At 35.6% G+C, this 21827-nt stretch overlaps 1 protein-coding gene across 2 annotated transcripts in view; it reads right to left on the reverse strand.

The window, feature by feature from the left end:
- Positions 1–6367: 6367 nt before the first annotated feature.
- The window catches only part of LOC103137953 (vasoactive intestinal polypeptide receptor 2), a 44122-nt gene continuing 28662 nt past the window's right edge, over positions 6368–21827 (reverse strand). The window contains exons 5-14 of one of the 2 annotated variants that reach the window (XM_016671507.1): positions 15941–16038; positions 13917–14049; positions 11381–11531; positions 10307–10367; positions 10030–10099; positions 9156–9247; positions 7879–8002; positions 7760–7801; positions 6704–6881; positions 6368–6663 (exon numbers count right to left, since the gene is read on the reverse strand). In XM_016671507.1, coding sequence (XP_016526993.1) covers positions 6708–6881; positions 7760–7801; positions 7879–8002; positions 9156–9247; positions 10030–10099; positions 10307–10367; positions 11381–11531; positions 13917–14049; positions 15941–16038 — 945 coding nt within the window. In that variant the 3' untranslated portion in view covers positions 6368–6663; positions 6704–6707. Of the gene's footprint in view, positions 6882–7759; positions 7802–7878; positions 8003–9155; positions 9248–10029; positions 10100–10306; positions 10368–11380; positions 11532–13916; positions 14050–15940; positions 16039–21827 lie in introns of both variants that reach the window. The other variant, XM_007551975.2, reaches the window with a different exon arrangement.

Raw genomic sequence — 21827 nt, forward strand, 5'->3', positions numbered from 1 at the left:
TAAGTTCTTGTTAAATCCATGGAAACTCAACAGTTTGTAAGGTAGGTGAGTTAGCTCAGCAGGTTAGAGCACCGTGCTGGTAATGCTGAGGTCGTCAGTTCAAACCCCGTATGGGGCAATTCATGTGTAAGGTCTTTCAGACAATCAACACTTCAAAATAAATAAGGGTTCAAAAATAAAATCAACACTTCAAAATAAATAAGGGTTCAAAAATAAAATCAACACTTTACAATAAATAAGGTTTCAATAATAAAATCAGTACTTAAAAAGGTTCAAAATAAAATCAACACTTTACAATAAATAAGGTTTCAAATATAAAATAAACACTTAAAAATGAAAAATGGTTCCTAAAATAAAATTTACAGTTCAAAATGTATAATGGTGTCTGTTCAATCCATAAAGTAATTTATTGAAGATGTCATTAGCAGACAGAGTCTTGGCTAATACTTACAAATAAAAATGGTTAGGAAGCGCATTACAAACCTTTGGTTGAATTCAAGTGTAAAGTGTATGAGAATAAAATATAGAATATACTAGAATAAAGTCATAACATGAGAATAATTGTAATTTTATGACTTTATTATATATATAGAATTAATAATTTTATTTTTACTCAGGTTGCATTATCCTGATTTAAAAAAATACTTTATCCAAAAAAAATCTAAATGTGACAAAAAAATTGTTTCCCTCATTTTATTCTTTTCTACATCCTACAAGTCAATACTCAAACCACGGCGTTTTGTTTTCTCCAAGTAATTTCTGGTAAAGACTGAGTTTGGAGGATCCTGCAGTTCATGAACAGTCAATGACGCAAAGCCAAAAGTTCAGTCATCGCCTCAACGTGAACGCCGCTCTGCAGCACTTCCTCTCCTTCCCAATTAGCAGCGTCTTTGCCTCCAGTGTCTCTGTCAAGTCCAATCAAGGCAGCCGTCTTCCCGGGGATGACTGAGCATCCAGCGCGCCGCCTCCAGGCCCGGATGTGAGGATGCAGGAGAGAGCGCAAACGAAGGACGCCGAAGAGGTGGAAGACGGAGAAAATGGAGCGAAAATTAGGAACCAGCAATTTGCTCCAACTCCACTGTGGAGAATCCCAGAAAAAAAAAAAAAAAAAAAGGTTTTTAGGGGATTTTATGTTGTAAAGTTTGGGATGGAAAACTAAAGTTGGTTTCAATGGCGAGAAAAAGGCAGAAATTCCAGAAAATATGTAATATGGTTTATTTGGCTAATAGTTACTGCATAACTCGTTATTAAAGCCTTTCTCAAGGGTGTTTTATCGCCACTGCATCTCACTTTATTAAGAAACTGTTTGCTGTATTTATAGTGTAATGGATTTTAAACAAGTGAGTCATCGCCTTGAGGTTTAGCATGACGAGATGCAGAGTTGAGTTTTACTTCGGAGGAAAAAAGAGAAAAAAAGCTGAAATTTGGATAATTCAGTGCAGAAGTTGAGTAATTAAAATGTCAAGAGGTGAATCTAATTTCCCACTAATATTGTTTAATTGCACTCAGTGAATACTTAGTTATTATCAGTGAAGGTTTCTGATAATAACTAGGGTGGTTGCTCAGGGCTACATTGGAAGTGGGGCGGACAAATCATTTTTAAACCAAAACAAGCTTTATATCGCTTTTATGCATATGCAGTTAATAAGGATTTGACGTTATGTGTTATATTAACACAGATTTAACATTTATACAACCATAATATTCTGCATTATAGGAAACAGAGTTGGCTTCACAAAACTGCAGAAATGTCAAAATCTGTAAATCATGAGTTATTTATCACACGGATAAAGTTGTTGAAATGCTATGCTTTAATTTGGATAATACAAAGTCAATAAATCAATATAAACACCATCTCCAATAAACAAATAATGATCTGCTTATGTTCAAACTTCCAAAATAAAACATCAAAAGCTACATTCACACAGTACATTGCTTAGAAAGACAACCGTTATCAGATTTAGCATGACATTCATTGTGTCTCAATACAAATGCATTGGTTCAAAGAAGAGCCAATGATCAATAATATACATTAAATATTAACATTAAGAAAACAGTGCGTCCTACATGGCAGAGTGTTTAACAACCTGTGCTGAGCAGAAGAAACAAAGTGAAACGAAGTGAAATGTGACATTTTTGGTAACACTTTTCTTAAGGCATACAGATTCATGTTTCCTTAAATCTGTGCAGAAATAAAATGTTTTTACACATGTGGTGCCTCGTTGTGTTTTTTATGTAAAAGAAAACCTGAGCAAAAACATGTGAAAAAGTTAAAATACGTAATTATTGAATATTAACAGTTGAAGTTAATCTATTATGTAAGTTATTTGGGGTTCCACCAGGTGCTTTACTTGGCTATTAGTTATTGTCACAGTAAATGTGGCTGAAGCTATGAAGTAAAACTTTCTCTGTTGATATTTATAGCTATAAAACTATAGTTACATTTATAAAATCAACTTTTCTTTAACAACTTTAGAAGAAAAGATTGAAGCTCAACTTTTTCACGAACCAGCTGGGATCAGTTTGAGATTTCACTACTGTGACGTCTTTAAGGCACATTGATGTCTTGGTTCGACTTATAAATGGTTTCTGTGTCTAATAAAGTACTGAATACAGAAGGAGAGCTAACAAAATGATTGGCACTCCTTAAGACATTAAGCACACAACAATAATGTGAAATTAAAGAAATGATGCCAGAAGGCTTGTTGTCACTCTGTATGCCTTAAGCCAAGTGTCAGTTTTTATTTTATAGCAACAATGTAATGCAATATTTAATATTCAGAGCAAAAGCTGATCCATTTTCTTTTCATCTTTAAAATAAATATACAACAGAATATTTAGCAATACACAAAAACGACAATTCAGTAAAAGCAAAAAAAAAGGCGGCGGCTAATAAAAGTATCTGATAACTGCCGAGCGTTTGATAAACGTTTATCCACCTCATTTATGAGCTTTGAAGAGTTTCTGTTACCAACACATTTCAAGATTTACACACATTTAAACCCAAATTACACAAATCCCTGGCAGAATCAGGTTTGAACTTTAAAAAAAGTATAACCTACATTGGCGGATTATGGTAAAAAATGTTAAAATGGAAGTAGTACTTTTTCATCAAATTAAAACATTTATTTAGTTAAAACCAGTTCTTATATCTGTCTGAAAAGATACTTTTGTTTTATTCCTGGTGCATCAGAAACTAGACCAAAAATAAATGGTACTATTTTGTGTTTTTGCAGATTTTACCGTAGCTTCTGTTGTCGTGCCAAATGGTTTCCATTGAGCGTTTTTATATATATTACGGTATCTTTGCTATTTGGACTATTAACATGGCTTCATGTATTCCTGTAGTCATAATTTTATCAGATCTTTGATATTTTCCATGCACTTTGGGAGTCGGTAAAATAATTTCCCATCTAAATCTGCCAACAGTATGAATAATTCTGGGTTGTTTAAAATTAATGTCCTCAAATCAGGTTACAAAAAAAGCTGATGCTTTAAAATACTAAACATTGGAGAGAAATTGTATTAATGTTATTCACATTTGAAAGAAATAAGTGAAGTTAAAAGTGAATGAGAGAAAATAATAATCTGTCAGAATAAATATTTGCTTTTTCAGGCCAAATCAGTAATTTGAATCCCAAAAAGTCTCAGAAATAATTGTTAAAATGAGATTTTTGTTGAAACACCAATATGAAAATAAATGGGAAACTTGGACTCTCAGTGGAGATATTTATGTTGCAGTTAGTAAATCAGCAAAAAGATGTTCTGATAAGTTTGTTTTCTAAGACAAGAGGAACAAAACAACCTGGCTGCTGCTGGATGGAAATAATGTAACTTAATTGTTGTTTATGCACCAATGTTTTCATTTGTTAAAGAAGTTTACTGTTAATAACCCACTGTTGTAGTTTCAAAATGTTTTTTGTTTAAAGAAATGTGAATGTTTGCTTTCCAATGTTTCTCTTTATAACAAGAAAATGAGGCAAAATCCCTTTTCAGACGGGCAGTGAGTGTGAATAAATATCTACACAGAAACAATCCAGATTCACATTAAGCTCTTCTTGGAGAGTTTAGCTGAATTTCTCTCATGTAGGTTTTAGAAAATATCTCACGTTCATCTCTTTTCTGAGCAAAAACCGAAAACCGAAGAATCTGCAGTTTAAATGTGAGCATTGAGCTAAATATCAATTATTACACGCCTTCATGAGCTCTCCGTCTATAATTAAAAACATTATCACCGCTTTAACACAAACTCAGACCCATCACAGCAAAGCATCACAACATGCACAGCATTTTAACAGAAGCAGCTTAAGAAATGCACATTAAAATGATACCATTTTCCAGATTCTGAATTGGTACAAACTGCACTGTAAATCATCAGTGCAACATGAAGAAGCTCAGACAACCTGAGCTGAAGAGCAGACCTGGGTCAAACATGCGTTTATGACCACAAGAGGAGGACAGTTTAACTAATCAGCTTAAAGTTAAAGATGCTACTCATTTTCCTCGTCAAGTGAAAAACCAGTTCCTGGTGATTTTGAGGCATTTTGATATTTTTTTGCAAATGTTTCAAGAGGTTAAAACGACCATTTATGCATTATTGCATTTGCTTTCTCACATATTCAAGAACAATTTCATTAAAATCATAAAAGCTCTTCAGCAGGCAGATAATTCACACCTTCAGTTTAATTTGGATTTTATGTTTAACTCAAACTTACAAAAAATACTAAATGCAAATATTATTAACCTCAAAGCATAATAAATTTAGATATCTGCATAAAATTCATCACATCCTCCTTCCTAATTGTCTTCAGCCAATCAGAATCCAAAAAAAACTATTTTTCCCATATTTTAACTTTTTTTAAATGTTAAAATTATGCTAGGCTAACCATAAAACTCTAAATAGTAAAATTATAAATATTTGTATTTCTAAAATGCAGAATCATAAAAGTTTCTTTAAAGTCAAACCATCAGATCACATCAGTAAGTAAATGCTGAGCAGGGCTCAACCACCTTCAGCAGAATAAATGTATTTATTCTGGGAGTTCTGGTGCCCAGTTTGGACAAAATGGCGTCAAAAAGGTCTGTCACCCCCGCTACACTGCAAAAACACAAAATCTTACCAAGTATTTTTACCCAAGTTTCTAATGCAAAAATCTCAGAACACTTGAAATAAGACTAAAGCTTGTATTTAACTTGTAAAATAAATATTACCCTTGTTATAATTAAAATAATCTGTCGATAAAATAAGGATTTTTTTATCATTAAGAAATTATTGACTTACAACAAGTTTATATCTTGAACAGATTCTTGTAAGTTAGTTTTGTCTTTTTTCAACTGTGCCAAGATATTTTCACTAGAAATACAGACAAAACATAAATACTTGGTAAGGTTTTATGTTTTTGCAGTGTAACCTCTGAGGATCTCACATGCAAAAATCAAAACAAAACACATTAATAACTCCATAAAAAAATGACACAATTTGCCCACAAAGCCTCTTAAAAGCAGCAGATGGAAAATGTAAGAACAGTACCAACCAGTTTATTTGATTCCTGAATCATTTGCCAAAATGGCACCTTTAACAGAAAACAGAAAGCTACACTCACCGCTTATAAACAGTATTTATATAAGAGTCATGTGATCCTTGGCGCCTCTGGTTTACTAGATATTCACTCTAGTCGTTAACGCTGCCATCTTGTTTTCATCAGATGTTGGCTGCTCTATTTGCTACGATTGTTTTTGTTTTTGCTGTTGACAGTCCACATGCACTGCTGTACAGTCTAGAAACATACATCTAGACTCTAATCTGCAAAGTGTTTCCATTTCTGAGGTTTTCCTCTGCAGACCAAACAGCTCTGCTCTTCCTTTTATTTATATTATTACCCACTTTGTACAGCAAAGCTGATGCCTTCATGCACATTAAAACGACACAAAGAAGAACCAAAAAGCTACTCAGATATATTTAATGAGAAACATTCACTTTAAACCTCCAGCAGAATCAGTCGAAATGTCAAACTCACAGCTCTGAGGAAACTGCTGCAGATATTTCTAAAGCTGAAACCAAAATATGCAGGTCGCTCCCATGCAAAATCTACCCAAAGATTTTACTCAAGTAAAAGCAAAAAGTATCCATCCAGGAAATCACTCCAGTAAAACAAAAAAAGGATTTGGTGAAAAGTTCTGAGTAACCGATCAGATTACCAGTCTTTTAATATTTAGAAATTACATCATCAGATGGAGCAAATATAAAGTCAAGTGGAAATTTTGTTGAAAATGACAATAATTCATATAAGTAACAAAAAACATCCAAATCAGGCAAAAGAAAATGTTTCCAAATCAGTTTCTTCCTGTAAAAATCTTTGAAACTTTAATAAAAACTGCAGGTGTGTGTCTGGTGAATTTCTGGTTAAAACACGTTTTAATTCAGTGGGTAGAAAATCCAGCAAGTTTATTGTTTCTTTAGTAGCTACAGAAACTTCTGTAGCTACTAAAGCTACAGCTGCAGCGTATTGAGAAGTAGATTTAGTCAAAAACGTAACTAAGTAACTGTAACTCTGCTGCTGTGTGGTTCTTCCCGTCTCTTTCTCAGTGTGAATGTGTGCAGCGGTTTGACCCAGGTCAACGCGGAGGCTGCGTGTGTGTTGCTTTGTGTGAAACGCCCGGCCGGTTTCACAGAACCGTGGTCTCGGACTGCAGGACGGACCGGGCTCTCACAGAACCGTGGTCTCGGACTGCAGGATGGACTGGGCTCTGGAGCTGCGCTGGAACTGCATCATCTGCTCCGACCCGTTCCTGGAGGCGAAGTTGTTGCTGAAGTGACGAGCTCTGCTCAGGTGGCAGTTCAGACACATGCTGCGCCACTTCCTCTTCAGCTCCCCCTGAACCTGAAGGAAACACGCTGTAAACTCCAGGAACTGCTGCAAATCATCATAAAATGTTAATATGTTTCCACCGAATGCTCTAAATCTGGTCCTGTTCCAACATGGCTGCTTGGTGGGCAAGACTGGCGCTGGAGACTTTAACTGGTCCAAACCAGAGGAAGGAAGAGTAACCAGAACACTGAGCATCACTACTTCAGCAAAAAGTAGCAAAATGTACTCAAGTCTACAGGAAAGGACTGGGGCTACTGAACAAAAGCAAAACTGTAATTTTGACTTTAATCTGAGAATTTTGACTTTTTTTCTAATTTTCTGAGAAAAAAGTCAGAATTAAGAGATTAAAATCAGAATTGGGAAAAAAAAGTTGCAAATTTAAGAAAAAAAGTCAAACTTGTGAGAAAAAAGTCAGAATTTTGAGACTGAAGTTAAAATTCTGATAGAACAAACTCAACATTTTTAGTTTAAAGTCAAAATTCTGAGAAAAAAAATCAATTTTAAAATTTTTTGAAAAGCCAAAGCCGTGTGAAAAGAGTCAGACTTTTGAGATTAAAATCAGGATTGTGAGATTAAATGTTTTTCAGTGAACCTGATTATCTTCCATACAAGGAAAAATAAAATTGGTAAAGTTACTGAAGCAGTGAGTAACTGATCAAAACAGATGCAAAAAGTTACTTAAGTAAATGTAACTAGTTACTCCCCAACTCTGGTTCTGATCTCAACCCGGCTAAACTAACTTGGGATAAATTAGAGAAGGACAGAAGTTGCTACAGCTGCTAACATTAATCCTACGGATAAACAGTGAGATGTTTGTAACAACAGAACGACTTTTGGGTTAACAGGTTAAAACATTTCCTGCCTTTTACTGGTGATTTATTAAAACTCACCTCACTGTTCAGGAAACAGTACAGGATGGCCACAACCAAACCCTGGAAAACAACTGCATTCAGTAAAATACCAAAAATGCCTCATTATTATAACTATTTAAAGAAAGCAGCAAGCTCACCTGGAAGGACCCGAGAGCCAGGTCGAAAAATATCTTATAGTCTTCAGTGATGGATTCGTCGATGAAGACGACGTAGTGGATCCCGAACAGAGGGATGAGGAGCAGCGTGGATTTGGCCAGACGCCTGGCAGCAAGCAGAGAAAACGTTAAAATCCAACGATATGTTCAAATCCCGGCCTGGGATTTCAGTTTTGTTGACATATTCCCAGAGCTTACATGAACTTTATGACTCCTCTGGCTTTCTCCAAAGTTACAAAAATATAAATGTTTGGTCAACTGACCACTCGCTGCGTAATTATCCTAATAGATACACTGCAAAACACAAAATATTACCACATTTTTTAGTCTAGTTTTTAGTGAAAATGCCTCACTGCACTTGAAATAAGGTAAAAGTAAAACTTACAAGTAACTTTTCAGCAAGATGTAGGAGCTTATTTTAAACTCAATAAATCCTTAATATCGATGAAAAAGACATTTTTTTCAGTAGGAGACTGAGAATCACGGAGACTGCAGGTGAATTTAATAGTAAAAATGAACTTATAATGTTCAAATAAATAAACATAATATTACAATAACAGAAGATCTGACAATTATTAAAGAGAAAATAAGAGATATTAATCCAGGGGAGGTGATAAAAACAGATGAGTGATTATGCTGATGTGTAGCAGCTGAGTGAGAAAAGAACAAGAATAAACACAGGTGATGACATACCAGGTAAAAAGTAAGGAAATAACTGACTGCATATAAATACAAAGAGACAAGAACTTATTCAAAACACGAAATAAGATTCAAAACCAAATCTCAGAGGAACAAAACACCTTCACACAGATTTGGTAAAGTTTATTCAAGGTTATAATAATCAAGTCAGTTGTGGATTTTTCCAGCTTTTCTCCTCCTACATTTTATCACTTTATAAGTTCAACAAAGATTTCAGGATAAAGATGCTTGAAGATTAAAACCATAGTTTGTAGTTTGGAGTTTTCATCAGACGGTAGAAAAAGCAGAGATTTCATCGTCTTTTATAAAGGCTGCATCATCAGACGCTGCCCCGGTCAGTTAGTGTCAGGAAACCCTCAGCATTTCTGACAGCTGGAGAAAACAAAATGCACAACACAAACGCGTCGCTGCTGATCCGTTTTTCTAAATATATTCAGCTGAATTTAGTCCGACTGACTGAGGAGGTGCAAACACACATATTGTCGGCTCCTATCAGCGATTATTAGCATAAATGCTGAATAAAAGCCGGGTTTGGAAAGCAGAAAGTCTGTGTGGGTTACCTGTACTGTGATTGGTCGTTGCCGCCGATGTCAGGACATCGCAGCTTCTGAACCAAGATCCGAATGATGTTGATGAACTGGATGAAGTTGACCTGGAAACAGGAGAATAGCAGGGAATAACTGACAAAGTCTCTGAATGTTTGATGCAAGCAGAGTTGGGCAGTAACTTGTTACATTTACTCGAGTAACTTTTTTGAAAAAGAAAAAAGTACTTTTAGGAGTATTTTTATTGGCTGTTGTTTTTACTTTTACTTGAGTAATTTCATTATGAAGCATCTCTGCTCTTACTTGGGTAAAATTTCTGGATTTTAAAATGCATAAAACTGTGACCCAGTCCGCACAGCTGCAGCATGTTCAGTGCTGCAGCATGTCTAGTGCTGCAGCATGTTCAGTGCTGCAGCATGTTTAGTACTGCAGCATGTTTAGTGCTGCAGCATGTTTAGTGCTGCATGGCTCTGTTTCTTCAGAGCCACTGCTCCCTCCAGAGACCTTTAAAGGTTGGGAGAGCTGACTGTGGGACGCCGGCCGGTCAGCGGGAGGAAACCCAGCAGGAGGTCCGGTGATTTTAATGCCCACAGACGAGGATTTCTAAAACCTGAAACCACAGCTACTGCTGGGGCAATGCTCACCGGTGCATGCTAATTGGACAGATTTTTCAGCCCTATTATAACCCCCAAAAGAGGGAGCCATCAGTAGCATTCATTTTTCTTTAATTCATACTTGGAAAGCAGCACTAAAACAATATTTTTCACTTTGTTTATGTTAAAATTTCCAGAAATAAAAAAAAACAAGACCTCCAATAAGTTGCACATTTATGTCTAGCCTCATAAATTTACTAACTATTAAAAGAAAGCGATAATAAACATCAACCTACCAAAATGGAGACTACAATTGGGCCGTTGATCACCCAGTTGGGAATGGGATTGTCGTTCCTTTCCCAGCATCTACAAGGAACATCAGCGGAAAACAAATCATCTAAATGTGAAGTAATTATTTATCATTTCTTTTCCCCCACAGAATAAAAAGTCAGATTAAAGCTGGATTTCTCTACATTGTTCAAACTAGTAAATTTTAATTCTTTTCACACATCTCATGTTGGAGTGAGCGGATGTGATGTCGTTTACGGGCCGACGGGTAAGAGAGGGACTCACCCCGTGTCTTCCAGGTAAATCCTGGTCATTACCCACACAGAGACGAACACAGTGGGGATTCCTGAACAACAGAGATTTTTATATCAAACCACAAAGAAGAACTGTGGAAATGAAAAATCAGCCTCTGCTACTCTGTAAAATAATTTTCTTCTGATTCAGGAAGTGCAGGATGAACTGAAATTTGCTAAACTCAAAGTTTTATTCTTATTTTCTCAAATATTCTTAGTATTACTGCTTTATAGTCTTAAAGAATTTAGGTTTAAATTTACTTTTCATAATTTCATAATGTCTCCTGAGACTCTCTTGTTTTGGGCAAGTTGCATGAAAAAAGTGCAACAATTAACGTACAACTTAGTTTTTTTGAAAAAATTTGCCATTTTTTGTAGCGATTTCTGTAAGACAATAAAACATTCTGAGATCTCCCACATCCTGTTTGAACTGTACAGTTTATGTTCCCAAATAATAACAACAAATACAACCTGAGAAGCACAAATTAAATTAGATTTAATTCAGAAATGTATTTATTTATTTTATTACTCCTAAGAACATGGGATTATATATCAGCAATGTCTCATTTGGAAGAAAATGGGGAAGATTGTGAGCCTAAAAACAACATCTGGACTGTAAAGTACAAACTCCAAAAATAGAAATCATGAGAAAAGACATTATGTGGACACAGTCAGGGAAGTTAAGCCTCTTCCATGGGACAATGACCTGGAATGTAGAGCCAAAGTAGTTACAGAGTGGATTACCGTAAACTGAGTGGATGTTTAGGAAAAGTGGTTAAGAAGCCCTGATGTTAGTTTTATAGAAAATGAGCGGTTTGAGCTGGAAAACTTTGTTTAGGTAAAACCAAATCCCAGTTCTGACAGGGACAAAAATTCCCACAAATTATTGGGAGAAGCTTGTGGAAGGAAATCCAAATGTTTATTTAGCAAATCTATGAAATAGGAAGGAAATTTAAACTTAAAGTAAAAGCAGAAACATTTGAATCTAATTCAATGTCAACCATCGAAGAATGCCTCTTCTGTTAAATTATGATTTTTTAAATGTGCCATTCATGGGGTTACCTACCCCAGCCGATGAACATGTAAATAATGAAGTGTTGGTTCTCAGAGAAGATGACCACCAGCAGGGTGTGGAGGTAGAGGCCCTCCACCAGCAGCCAGAAGAAGTTCGCCATGATGAAGTAATGGAAAAACACCAAACTGGCTTTACATCCCACCTGACGGAAACAGACACAGCTGCTATTAAACACCAGCACACATTTCTGACAAATCAGCATTTGGTTTCTAATATGTGCAGTAATGCAGTCACTGCAAATGTTCATTCCAGATAGAAAAAAGGAGTCAATTTCCACCAAAAATTCAAACATTTTAAGAATTACAGAAGATTTCCAAATAAAAAAAGGAAATTTCCTGAGTTTCAAAAGCTGAAAATGTTCAACTTTTGATAATTTCTAAAAGTCAGAAATTCTTGACTTTCCAAACTCATTTAAACAATTTTCAAGTTTTCAAACTCATTTCAAACTTTTTTCTAGAAAATTTCTGACAAATATCTAAGCTATTTCTAACAAATCTTAAGTTTTTAAATTCAGACATTTCCAAGTTTTTTCTAGAAAATTTCTGAGATTAATCTAAAAATCTCAAATCTTTTCTAACAAATATTCACACCTTCAAACATTTCCAAGTTTTTTCTAGAAAATTTCTGAGGATAACCTCAAAATTTCTGAGATTTTTTCTAGCAAATTTTCAAGTTTTAAACTGACACATTTCCAAGTTTTTTCTAGAAAATTTCTGTGATTAATCTCAAAATTTGAAAGTTTTTTGGCAGAAATTTACTCCTTTTTTTCCACCTGCCCTTATACTGTGTCGTATAATGAGGAGGAGGAAAGAAACAGATACTTTTCACTCAAATGAACATATTTTCATGGTTTTTACTCTTTTGTTACCTGGACCGCTTCTTAAGAGGTGTGAATACTTTTGCAGAACTCCATAACAATACTCCTTATTGTTGATCTTTTAAAATATCTTTCTGACCAGAAAAGAGGATTAATTAACCTGCTTGTGATGCTCTTTGTTCTAGTTTAAAATTGGGTCGCTGGGAGGACAAACTTCATTTTGCAGCACATAATGTCAGTTTAAAGTTCAGAGTCCCTACAGTTATCGCAGAACATTTTCCCAATGTTAGATGAACGGCAGGTCATCTAACATTGACCTGCCGTCAATGTTAGATGACGGCAGGTCATCTAACACCTGCCGAGTCTGACTTTACATGAGTAAAGTCAGACTGAGGCCAAAAGAAAAGAAGCTTTTATTGGTTTAGAGGTTCAGAAACACTGAGGATGCTATGAAGTACCGTAAAGTTTCACAACATGAAGAGCAGCGATAAGAAATCCTGTTCAGTCTAAATTTGTTTCTAAAAACTTGTTTAAATATTGAGAATGAAATTACATAAATGAAATCAGCTTCATGGTGATAAATATAAAAATTCCAACACATTAGGAACAGAAAACTTTGTAACACTGAAACATGGAAACATTTCCTTGTTAAAAATGACTCAAAACTGAAATTATGCAAAGATGGGGAAATGTAAAATGTTTTGGTTATATTAAAAAATAGTGTTTGCCTCAATAAAACAAAGAGATAAATGAATAAAAATAAAACAAAAGAACATAATTTAATAAAATTTATGATTTCTTCTGGGCTGAAACTGCATTGTAATGACCAAAAGAGGTGAATATATCACCATTTCTACTTCAGACTATCAATAATATGAACTTAAGCCTGATTAGTTTCCTCATTTTATCCTTTTATTTTGTCATTTTATTCCAGCTTATTTCTGCTTTGTGATCAATCAGTCTCACAACCAATTGATTTAACCATTTATAACAGTTTATTTCTTTTAGTAGTCGAGTTTCTCATAAATCGAAGGCTAAAAAAAGAAGAAATCCTCCATATTAATCTAACCTAGAAATATTCTCTATTTGAATAAGACCTTCACTGAACATGTGTTGTTCTCCTCCCATTTGCATGTGACCTTATTTCCTGGGTCAAAGCAGAACTTATTGACCCGGGTTTAAGTAATTGTGCATCCAGGCTGGACCTGGATGCACAGAAAGCTGCGAAAATGAACCCAACAAACACGCAGACCACAGATTTATGCCCCTTTCACATTTAAACACTGGATTTTTGAGTTTTAGTTTGTTTGCAGTGGCCAGCAGTTTCACCAGAACCACAGCAGAGACGCAGCATTCAGCTTCTATGCACCACTAATCTGGAACAAACTTCCAGAAAACTAAAAAGATGCAGAAACACTGAGTTCCTTCAAATCAAGGCTACAAACCCACCTGCTTAGAGACGCCTTTGATTAGTAGTAAATGGAACATTGATCAAAATATCTGATGTGCTTTTGGTTGATGACAAAATGTAAAGTTTACTGCTTGTTTCATAATTGTATTATTTTTTATGGTGTAAAGCACTTAGAACTGCTTTCTTGATGGAATAATTAGTGACTTTGTTTTGACTTTATTGAGCCCGTCTCTGTGAAATAACCCTGAACGTTGGAGTGACTGGTCGTTCTTCTGGCTGAGGAGAAGTTGTGACCTCACCAGAGACGGCTGGTTGGAGCACGGCGAGCTTCGGTTGAAGACGATGGCGTCTTTGACGAGGACGGCCACGGCTCGCAGGATGAAGGAGATGAAGAGGTTCAGGTGGATGTAGTTCCTGGTGCAGTGGAGCCTCCTGTGCAAACGTTGCACAAAATTAAGACAAAGACGTAAATTAGTAAAATATCTGTTAATATGACGATGCAACAGATAAAAACTGTCGCAACAAATCAATTCATCTCATGATATATTAAAGCAAGCTCGACAAAAGACTCAACTATCGCCTGTTTTGGAAAACAATGTTTACAGCAACTTTGAAACTAATTTTATTTTTTCTTTTGGTTGTTTTATTTATTTATTTTGGATATTTAAAATATCTTCTGGATTCTGTGTTAAATGTTTGCTAGAAATTAAAGTTACTGAGTTTGAAAATGGTTTCAAACGACTTCTAGGACAATTTATCATCCAGCAAAATGAGTTATTTAAAAGCATTAAAAATTATTAATAACATCTGATCTATACATTTTCCAATTAGAATCTTAGGAGGTGCAACATTTTCCTCTTCGTCATAAAAAACTTGCACTGCCTTCTTTTGCAAAGGTGATTACTTTGTTTTCTCAAAACAGCAAAAATGTCATTAATGCAATTAAAACTTTTGAGCTGAAAACAATAATTAGATTTCTCATGACCTGCAGAAACAAACACTTTTTACTTGATAAATGAAAAAGCCGTGAAATGCAAATGTGATCCATTAGTCGCAGAGTCACTGCTTGCTAATTTAAAATCCAATTAAACTCACTGGAAGCTCTTCCTCAAGCTCTATTGATCTGCCAATTAAAGCACAGAGGGACAAAGAAATGGACAAAGACTTTGGTGGCTTAAAATTAAATATTTCAAACATAAAATGTGGCTTCAGTTTTTGATGGCAATCAAAATCTTTCAAAGAAGGATTTTTAAAGCAAATTTAACCAAATGAAAGGAAAAAAGGGAGGAAATGGAACAAAAACATTTAATTTTTATGACAAGTTCAAGACTTTGAATAAAGCACGACAGACAAGAACTTAGACAGGAAATTAATACCTAAAAGCATTTAGAGGGAGCTGAACACAAAAGTGTCTTAATTATTCTGGGGTCTTGATTGCTAGCTTGAAGATGCTTAGCATGAGGTAATTATTACAAGTTTGGTCGCCTGCTGCTGTGCAACCCGGAGATTTTCAATCAAAGTTTGAAGAACCATTAAAAAAAGGAAAAGAGGAGAGAAAAGGGTAAAATACTGTAAATGTGTCGTCAGTTTTCCCAGCTGGAAAGTTTAAAAGTTTTTTCCGATCCCATATTTATGGTCTCCATTCAACAGTTTCCAGTTAATGCCTAAAATACAGTTTTAGTGCAAATAGTTGACATATGTTTTATTAGAAAAATCATTAAGAGGCTGGTATTTACATTAATACTAAAACTTTATTGATGTCCAGTTTCTAATATTAAAGCCTTAAAAAGTTTAAATCTGTGCCATGTGTTAAAATATAAGTATTTATGGGAGGCTGCTGACTATATTGTCATTTGTGAGGTCAAGTACTGATGTTGGCTGAGATTATCCGGCTCGCAGTTTTCACTCTAATTCATTCAAAATGGTTTCTATCAGATTTACATCAAGATTGTGTAACAAGTCAGTAAGATTCTTGAGCAAACCTCAGACAAACAAACAGTGTTATAATGGCAGCGGTAGTGAAACTCAATGAGTTGAGACATTTCTTGAGTCATTTTTGCCTTATTGGCCAACACTGAGGCAAAGAGGACAGACAAGAAAATCCCCCAACGAGTTGCACATCAGGTTTGTAAGGTTATTTGCAGGACACAACAAATAACCTTACAAACAAAATGAGTGAGTAATAATTTAAGAAAATCAGCCTTCAAGAAAAATGCTAAAAAATAAACATTAAATACCGCAGTTACTGCAGCACATGTTTTCATGCTGCCATAAGCCTACTAAATACCCATATATAACATTCTGTTGAAGTATTTGGTCTTACCGGAAGAGACAGAGGATGGCGCTGCCGGTCGTCAGGGCGATCAGAGACAAACTGTGACCCAGTGTGTACAATGTCTGAACGACCACGTAGAAGACCAGCTGCAGACAAACAGAAAACACTTTAAATCATCATTTTCATCTTGGTTTCATACGCTGCCCGGCCCGTAAGAAACACTGAAGCTTTTATTAGGCATTGGATGCTTTATTTCTCAACAAGAACATTTTCTTTACACCAAGATGGTTTAATAAAAACAATGTAAAGTAGTTAAATTCAAGATAATCAAATCTTACACCAAAACACAGAGCAGAGACCGTGCTAAAAAAAACATCAGTTAAAAAGCCATGACCAGTTCACTCCCCAGACAGAAATTATGGAAAAACTCAAACGATGAGCTGAGGAGAGGAGGGTTCTGCATTCCTATCTACCTGAGTGAACTACAGCAAAGGGCATTCTGGGTAAATGCAACCAAAACAAACGCAGTGCCTAACACTAGCGGAAGAAATAGCTCACGGTCTTTTACCTTTAAATCCTACAACAGCTAAAATCTGATGCCACTTTATATTAGTTTATATGACGGAGTATCAGCTACCAACAAATAATATAAAATTCCAAGAATAAAGTCAAAATAATACAAGAATAAAGTTGTAATAATATAAAATTAAGGTAATATTTTGAGAAGTCATAGTAATACAGGAACAAAGTCATAATATTATGATGTTATTATCATAATTGCATTTTTTCTTGGCGTGGCATTAATACTCCATCATAAATGTACATTTTGTGGGAAGGAAGTTGTGCTTTTGTCTTCCTCTGAGATTTTTGTGTTGCTTCCTTCAGCAGTTCTTGGCGCAGCGCCCCCACAGGAGACAGGGGGAACAACTGGTTTGAAATGCAGGAGGAAAGCAAACCACAGCAGCTAAAAATGCAAAATGTTGCACTTTTGGTTCCTATAATCGAACTGAGTCTATTGGACTATCAGGTGTCCAGAATATTTCATGCTGATTTGTTTAGGATTATACAAAATATTACTTGTAAGGGGGTTAATGTTTTTAAAAACAATTCAGTCTGGACAATGAATTCAAAAAGTGAAGGTTTCAAATACCGTGAGGGTAAAAGAGCAGTCTGCTGTGTTAGCTGGAGTTCAACTAGAAAAGGTGATTTAAAAATCTAGTCATTTGCTTCAAGTTACATAACCTCAACTTTAGCTTCAGATTTGGAGCAGAATGATTAAACCGGCTTGCAGCCGGGTCAAATGATAAAGACAGAGTTATGAGACCACTAATCGTTCGGTCTTCCTTCTGGATCAACTAGTTTAAACAACAAGCAGCATTAGAAGCTTAAAGTCTTACTGACTGCAGCGTTATTAGATCACATCTCCCTGTTTCTGCTGAGCTAGCCTGCTTACAGCTCGGTGATTTCAGCTGAAATTAAGAGAGGAGAGCAGGACAGGGTGACATGAAGCGAGAGAGAGAGAGAGGACAGCACAATGAGCAATTCAGCCGCGCCATTTGTGACACAAAACGAGCAAAACAAGCGAACAGGAGGAAGCCGCGGTTACACAACAAAAAAGAGCAGAAAACAGGAGCAGAGTGGAAGAGCAGAAGGTGGATTTCACGGCTGACATGTCGTACAGAAGCCACCGAAATATGATCACAAAAATCAACATCCTCACAATTAATGATAAATTAAAGAACTGGTAGCTATTTAAATACACAAAAATTCAAAACATGGGAATAAAATATGTGATATTTTAGTTAGTTTCAACTGACAGCTGATATGAATTCAGGAACATCAAAACTCATTTTCTAATTAATCTAAAACCTTTACAGTCCAAAGGGTCATTTCTCTCCCAGTCCAGATAAATAAACATCAGGCTGCAAATGTTACATGATTGAAAAATAAATAAAACCACAATTTATCATTTTTGAGAAAGATCTTCTGTAGGAAATTTCTTGACATTTGGAAAAACGAAAAAAAGTGAATGTCCTTTTGTAAAATGCTTTTTCTTCTAGTATAGTTAATTAGTTTTTATCTATTTTGCAATTGATGGATCAAAGAAAGATCTCCTTAAAAATAAAGAAAATTACAAACATCCCAGAGCATCCTCTTCATAAAGCTGCTTTAGAACCGCTGTAACACTGACTGCTACAGGAGATCCTTCCTGCCATCAGCACTTGAAGGAAATTGTATCAATTATAGCAACATTTAGTTAATTTTCCTCTGGGATCAATAAAGTATTTTTAAATGAATGAGGAGCCATTGCAGAAGAGAAGCCAGTTGCAGACTGATCTAGAGTCTAAATTAGTCATAAAAATCAATTTGAAACAGGGAATTATCTCCAATATGAATCTTTAAATCATGTTCAGTTGCACTAAATGCACGCAGACACCCCGGTATGTGTTTCCATTTGGTTTTCCTGTGACGGATAGTGGGAAGTTGAAGGTTCATGCAGGGAGATGATGAAGACAGAAATAATCTCTTGACATTCCTGGTGATCCTCGAGGCGCCGCAGTGACAAACGTTATCCAGAGCAGCTGTCAATCCAGATGACAAACGGCTCTCTGCGTCCGCCACGACAGCAGCAGAGCCACTTATTCAACAAAAACAAGGCCAGCAGGACATAATGCGTCTTAAATCCAAGATAAATAAAAATGTTTCCCTCTTATTTAACAAAATATATAAAACATACAAACATAATAGATGTCACCATTTCACATTTAGAATCCTTTCCAGACATTATATCTTAAATAGTAATGTAATAATACATTTAAATTCAGAATATATAAGTAAATGAACAAAACAACAAAAAACAACAAAACCACAATAAAATAAACACAACCAAAATGAAAACAAAACCTGGAATTTATAGTAAATTAAACTTCAATTATTGAGAAAAGTTTGACTCTTAGGGCTGCAAAACATTTTATTAAAGATTCAAAAAATAATTGTTTTTAATGCTTTCTCAATTGGATTTTTTTTTAAAACATTTATGGATCAATGAAGTTTATTTGCATATTTCAGTAACAAAGCAGTTAAAAGTTATTTATGTCATAAAAACATAAAATATAGTAATAAAAAAACACCAACCAGTAAAAACCAGTAAGAAACTTTACATTTTGATGATGACCATCATAAAAATAAACATCAAATATGAATGTAAAATTTGGAAAGCAGAATAATATTTTTTTATTCCTTATTTAAATTACATATTTTTCCAGAAAATTTATAAATTTCAAGAGACTTGGATAACAAGCATTGTATTTCCATCTAAATATTTACAATCTCACTCATAAAACTAATTTACTAATTATGATTTACAAAACTAATAAATTATTAAGTGAAGTTCAGTGTGTAAGAAAATGTTAAATTAAAGAGGAAACGTTTTCCTTCAGCTCCTTAGACTTTTCTCTGCCTACATGTTTTAATATCAGCCAGCAGGAGCTGCACACGCTCTCTCCCAAAGCCCATTTAGTCACAAATTAACCCTAACAAGCACAAAACCAGGGAACTGGGAGACAGACCAGCAGCAATGCCCCCTGCTGAGCTGCTACTTTATGGCATAAACTGGTTTTTAAACATGTCCAAAGTCTCAGTGAAAAAAGGGAACCGTTTTCTCTTTTTTGTGATTTCCTTGAAGGTTTAGTCGGATGTAAATGTTTCTCTTGTGTGTCGCTGCAGAGCTGGTGCAGTGAGGCAGTTTGGTGCGTCTCGTGAGCTGAAGAGCCTCATTAACTCGACTGTGTTGGAGGGTGAAAGGAAACTTGGAAAGAACGCTGATTACCAATGTGAACATGACTATTCAGGCTTTGTTAGCGATAAACGTTTTCATTCAGAACGGTCTTTCTGCTTCGTAAACCTCGGATTGCTACTAGAAACATCTTAATTTGACATGAAAATGACTGTCATACCTGCATGGAGAGCAACAAGTACAGAAACCGATGAGCAACAAGTACAGAAACCGATGAGTGGAGCATGGAAACATCAATCTGCAACATTTAAGCCGACATTTTTACTCTTCATCTGTTAGAGGGGGGCAATGACATCATCATCATCAGTTATCTTGCTGTTTACATTGGAAAAGACACCTGATTAGCAGAGTTGGGCTGTTCTGGTTTAAATGTTCCCTTAGTAATGAAATCACCATCAGAGGAAGAGAAAGCAGTGAGTTACAGGCAGTGAGCCAATCGCCCAACAGTCGGCCAAAAATGGCCAATGAAAACAGGAGACTGGTGTCTCCATCCATCCATCAGTTCATCATCCATTCAACTGTTCATCCATCCATTTGTCCATTAAAACATCCATTTAACAGTCTGCCCATCCATCCATCTATCCTTCTACTATCCATCCATCCATTGGTTCATCATCCATCCAACTGTTCATCCATCCATTTGTCCATTAAAACATCCATTTAAAAGTCTGCCCATACTTCCATCCATCCTTCTACTATCCATCCATCCATCCATCCATCCATCTGCTCTTCATTGATCTGTTCATCATCCATTCATCCATCCATCCATCCATCCATCTGTTCTTCATTGATCTGTTCATCATCCATCCACCTCAGATTCCATATTTGACTCCTTTCTCTGTCCAGGAAAACCTGAACTGGACTGTCAGCGAGTCTGGATGTTCAGAAAAATAAATCCTGACCACAAAGCTTGTCATGCTGCTTTTTTTTATGCTCAGTCATCTTCAGAAAAAGAAAAAAAACAACAACCTGATTTTGGCACTTTAAAAGCTTTTCATATTTCCCCGTGGTGTATATATAAAAATCAGTGAATGCATTCTGTAATTGTTGTCCTGTCTTCCTTTGTTCTGAGAGACGGTCCACTTCTCTCTGCCAGAAGCTCGTTATTGTTTAGGATGTCGTGGCTGATTGGTCGAGTGTCAACAGTGAAGCTGAACCCAGAGAGACCGGCTGGAAGTTAGAGGAGCACAATGGACGATTCAGAGGAAGAATGGGACCAAACACACAGAGGCCACACGCTGTTCATATCACAAATCCTCCTGAAGGGTCCAAACGCTTGAGAGGGAAATAAAAACACAGAACTTCCTCTGAAACAAGTGGCTTTAAAACAGCTAGTGATGAAAATGCTTCATGATCATTTCTATGTGACGATGTGCACAGACAGACACTAGGTGGTGCTACAGTACCTTTTTCCCGTTGAGGAAAAAAGTGCCCTTCTAAAATACTTTTTTTAAAAAGGTGTATTATTTAATTTCTGGACTTAAGCCACGTGGAAATGAATCTGAAATTCGTTGAGCAAATAAAACAATGAAGTGTAAAAGTGTAAAATGAAGCGGTGAGATCATTTTTCTCCTATTTTAGCTTCGCTTCATTGTTAAATCCAGAACAGAATTTTAAATTCTCCTGCTCCCATATAAATCAGCTGACCTATTTCTGCCAATAACTTTGTGTTTTTGTTGTATGTATTTTCCTCTTGACTCTTTAAACTCGGTTCTCTGAAGGAGTTAATTCTGCAACTACAACTCTTACAAATTCAGCTTCAATTCAATCCAAGATGGAGGAACTGAAGGAACCAGAATCAGCTTTAAAGTCTAAACCTGAAGCTTAACTCTGGTTTCTCAAGTTCACAGCATAAATTTATTACTGAATATAAATTAAATTTTCATTTGTAAAGTGCATTGAGGTGGCATTTATTTTGAATCAGCCTTAAATAAATAAACTGCAGTGAACTGACTTGAGTGTATTTTTGACTTGCATTCAAATCGCAAACCTCCTCCACTGAATTAATTCAAGTTAAACTTTTATTTTTAGCCTTCATTTAGGTCTTCGCCAGCCTTACTGAACCAGATGAACACATCAGGACCCAATTTAAAGGGTTAAATATGTGATTATATGAGCAAGCACTTCCTTTGAACCAAA

This window comes from Poecilia formosa, unplaced genomic scaffold (assembly GCF_000485575.1).
Source record: "Poecilia formosa unplaced genomic scaffold, Poecilia_formosa-5.1.2 Scaffold45, whole genome shotgun sequence".
NCBI lineage: Eukaryota > Metazoa > Chordata > Actinopteri > Cyprinodontiformes > Poeciliidae > Poecilia > Poecilia formosa.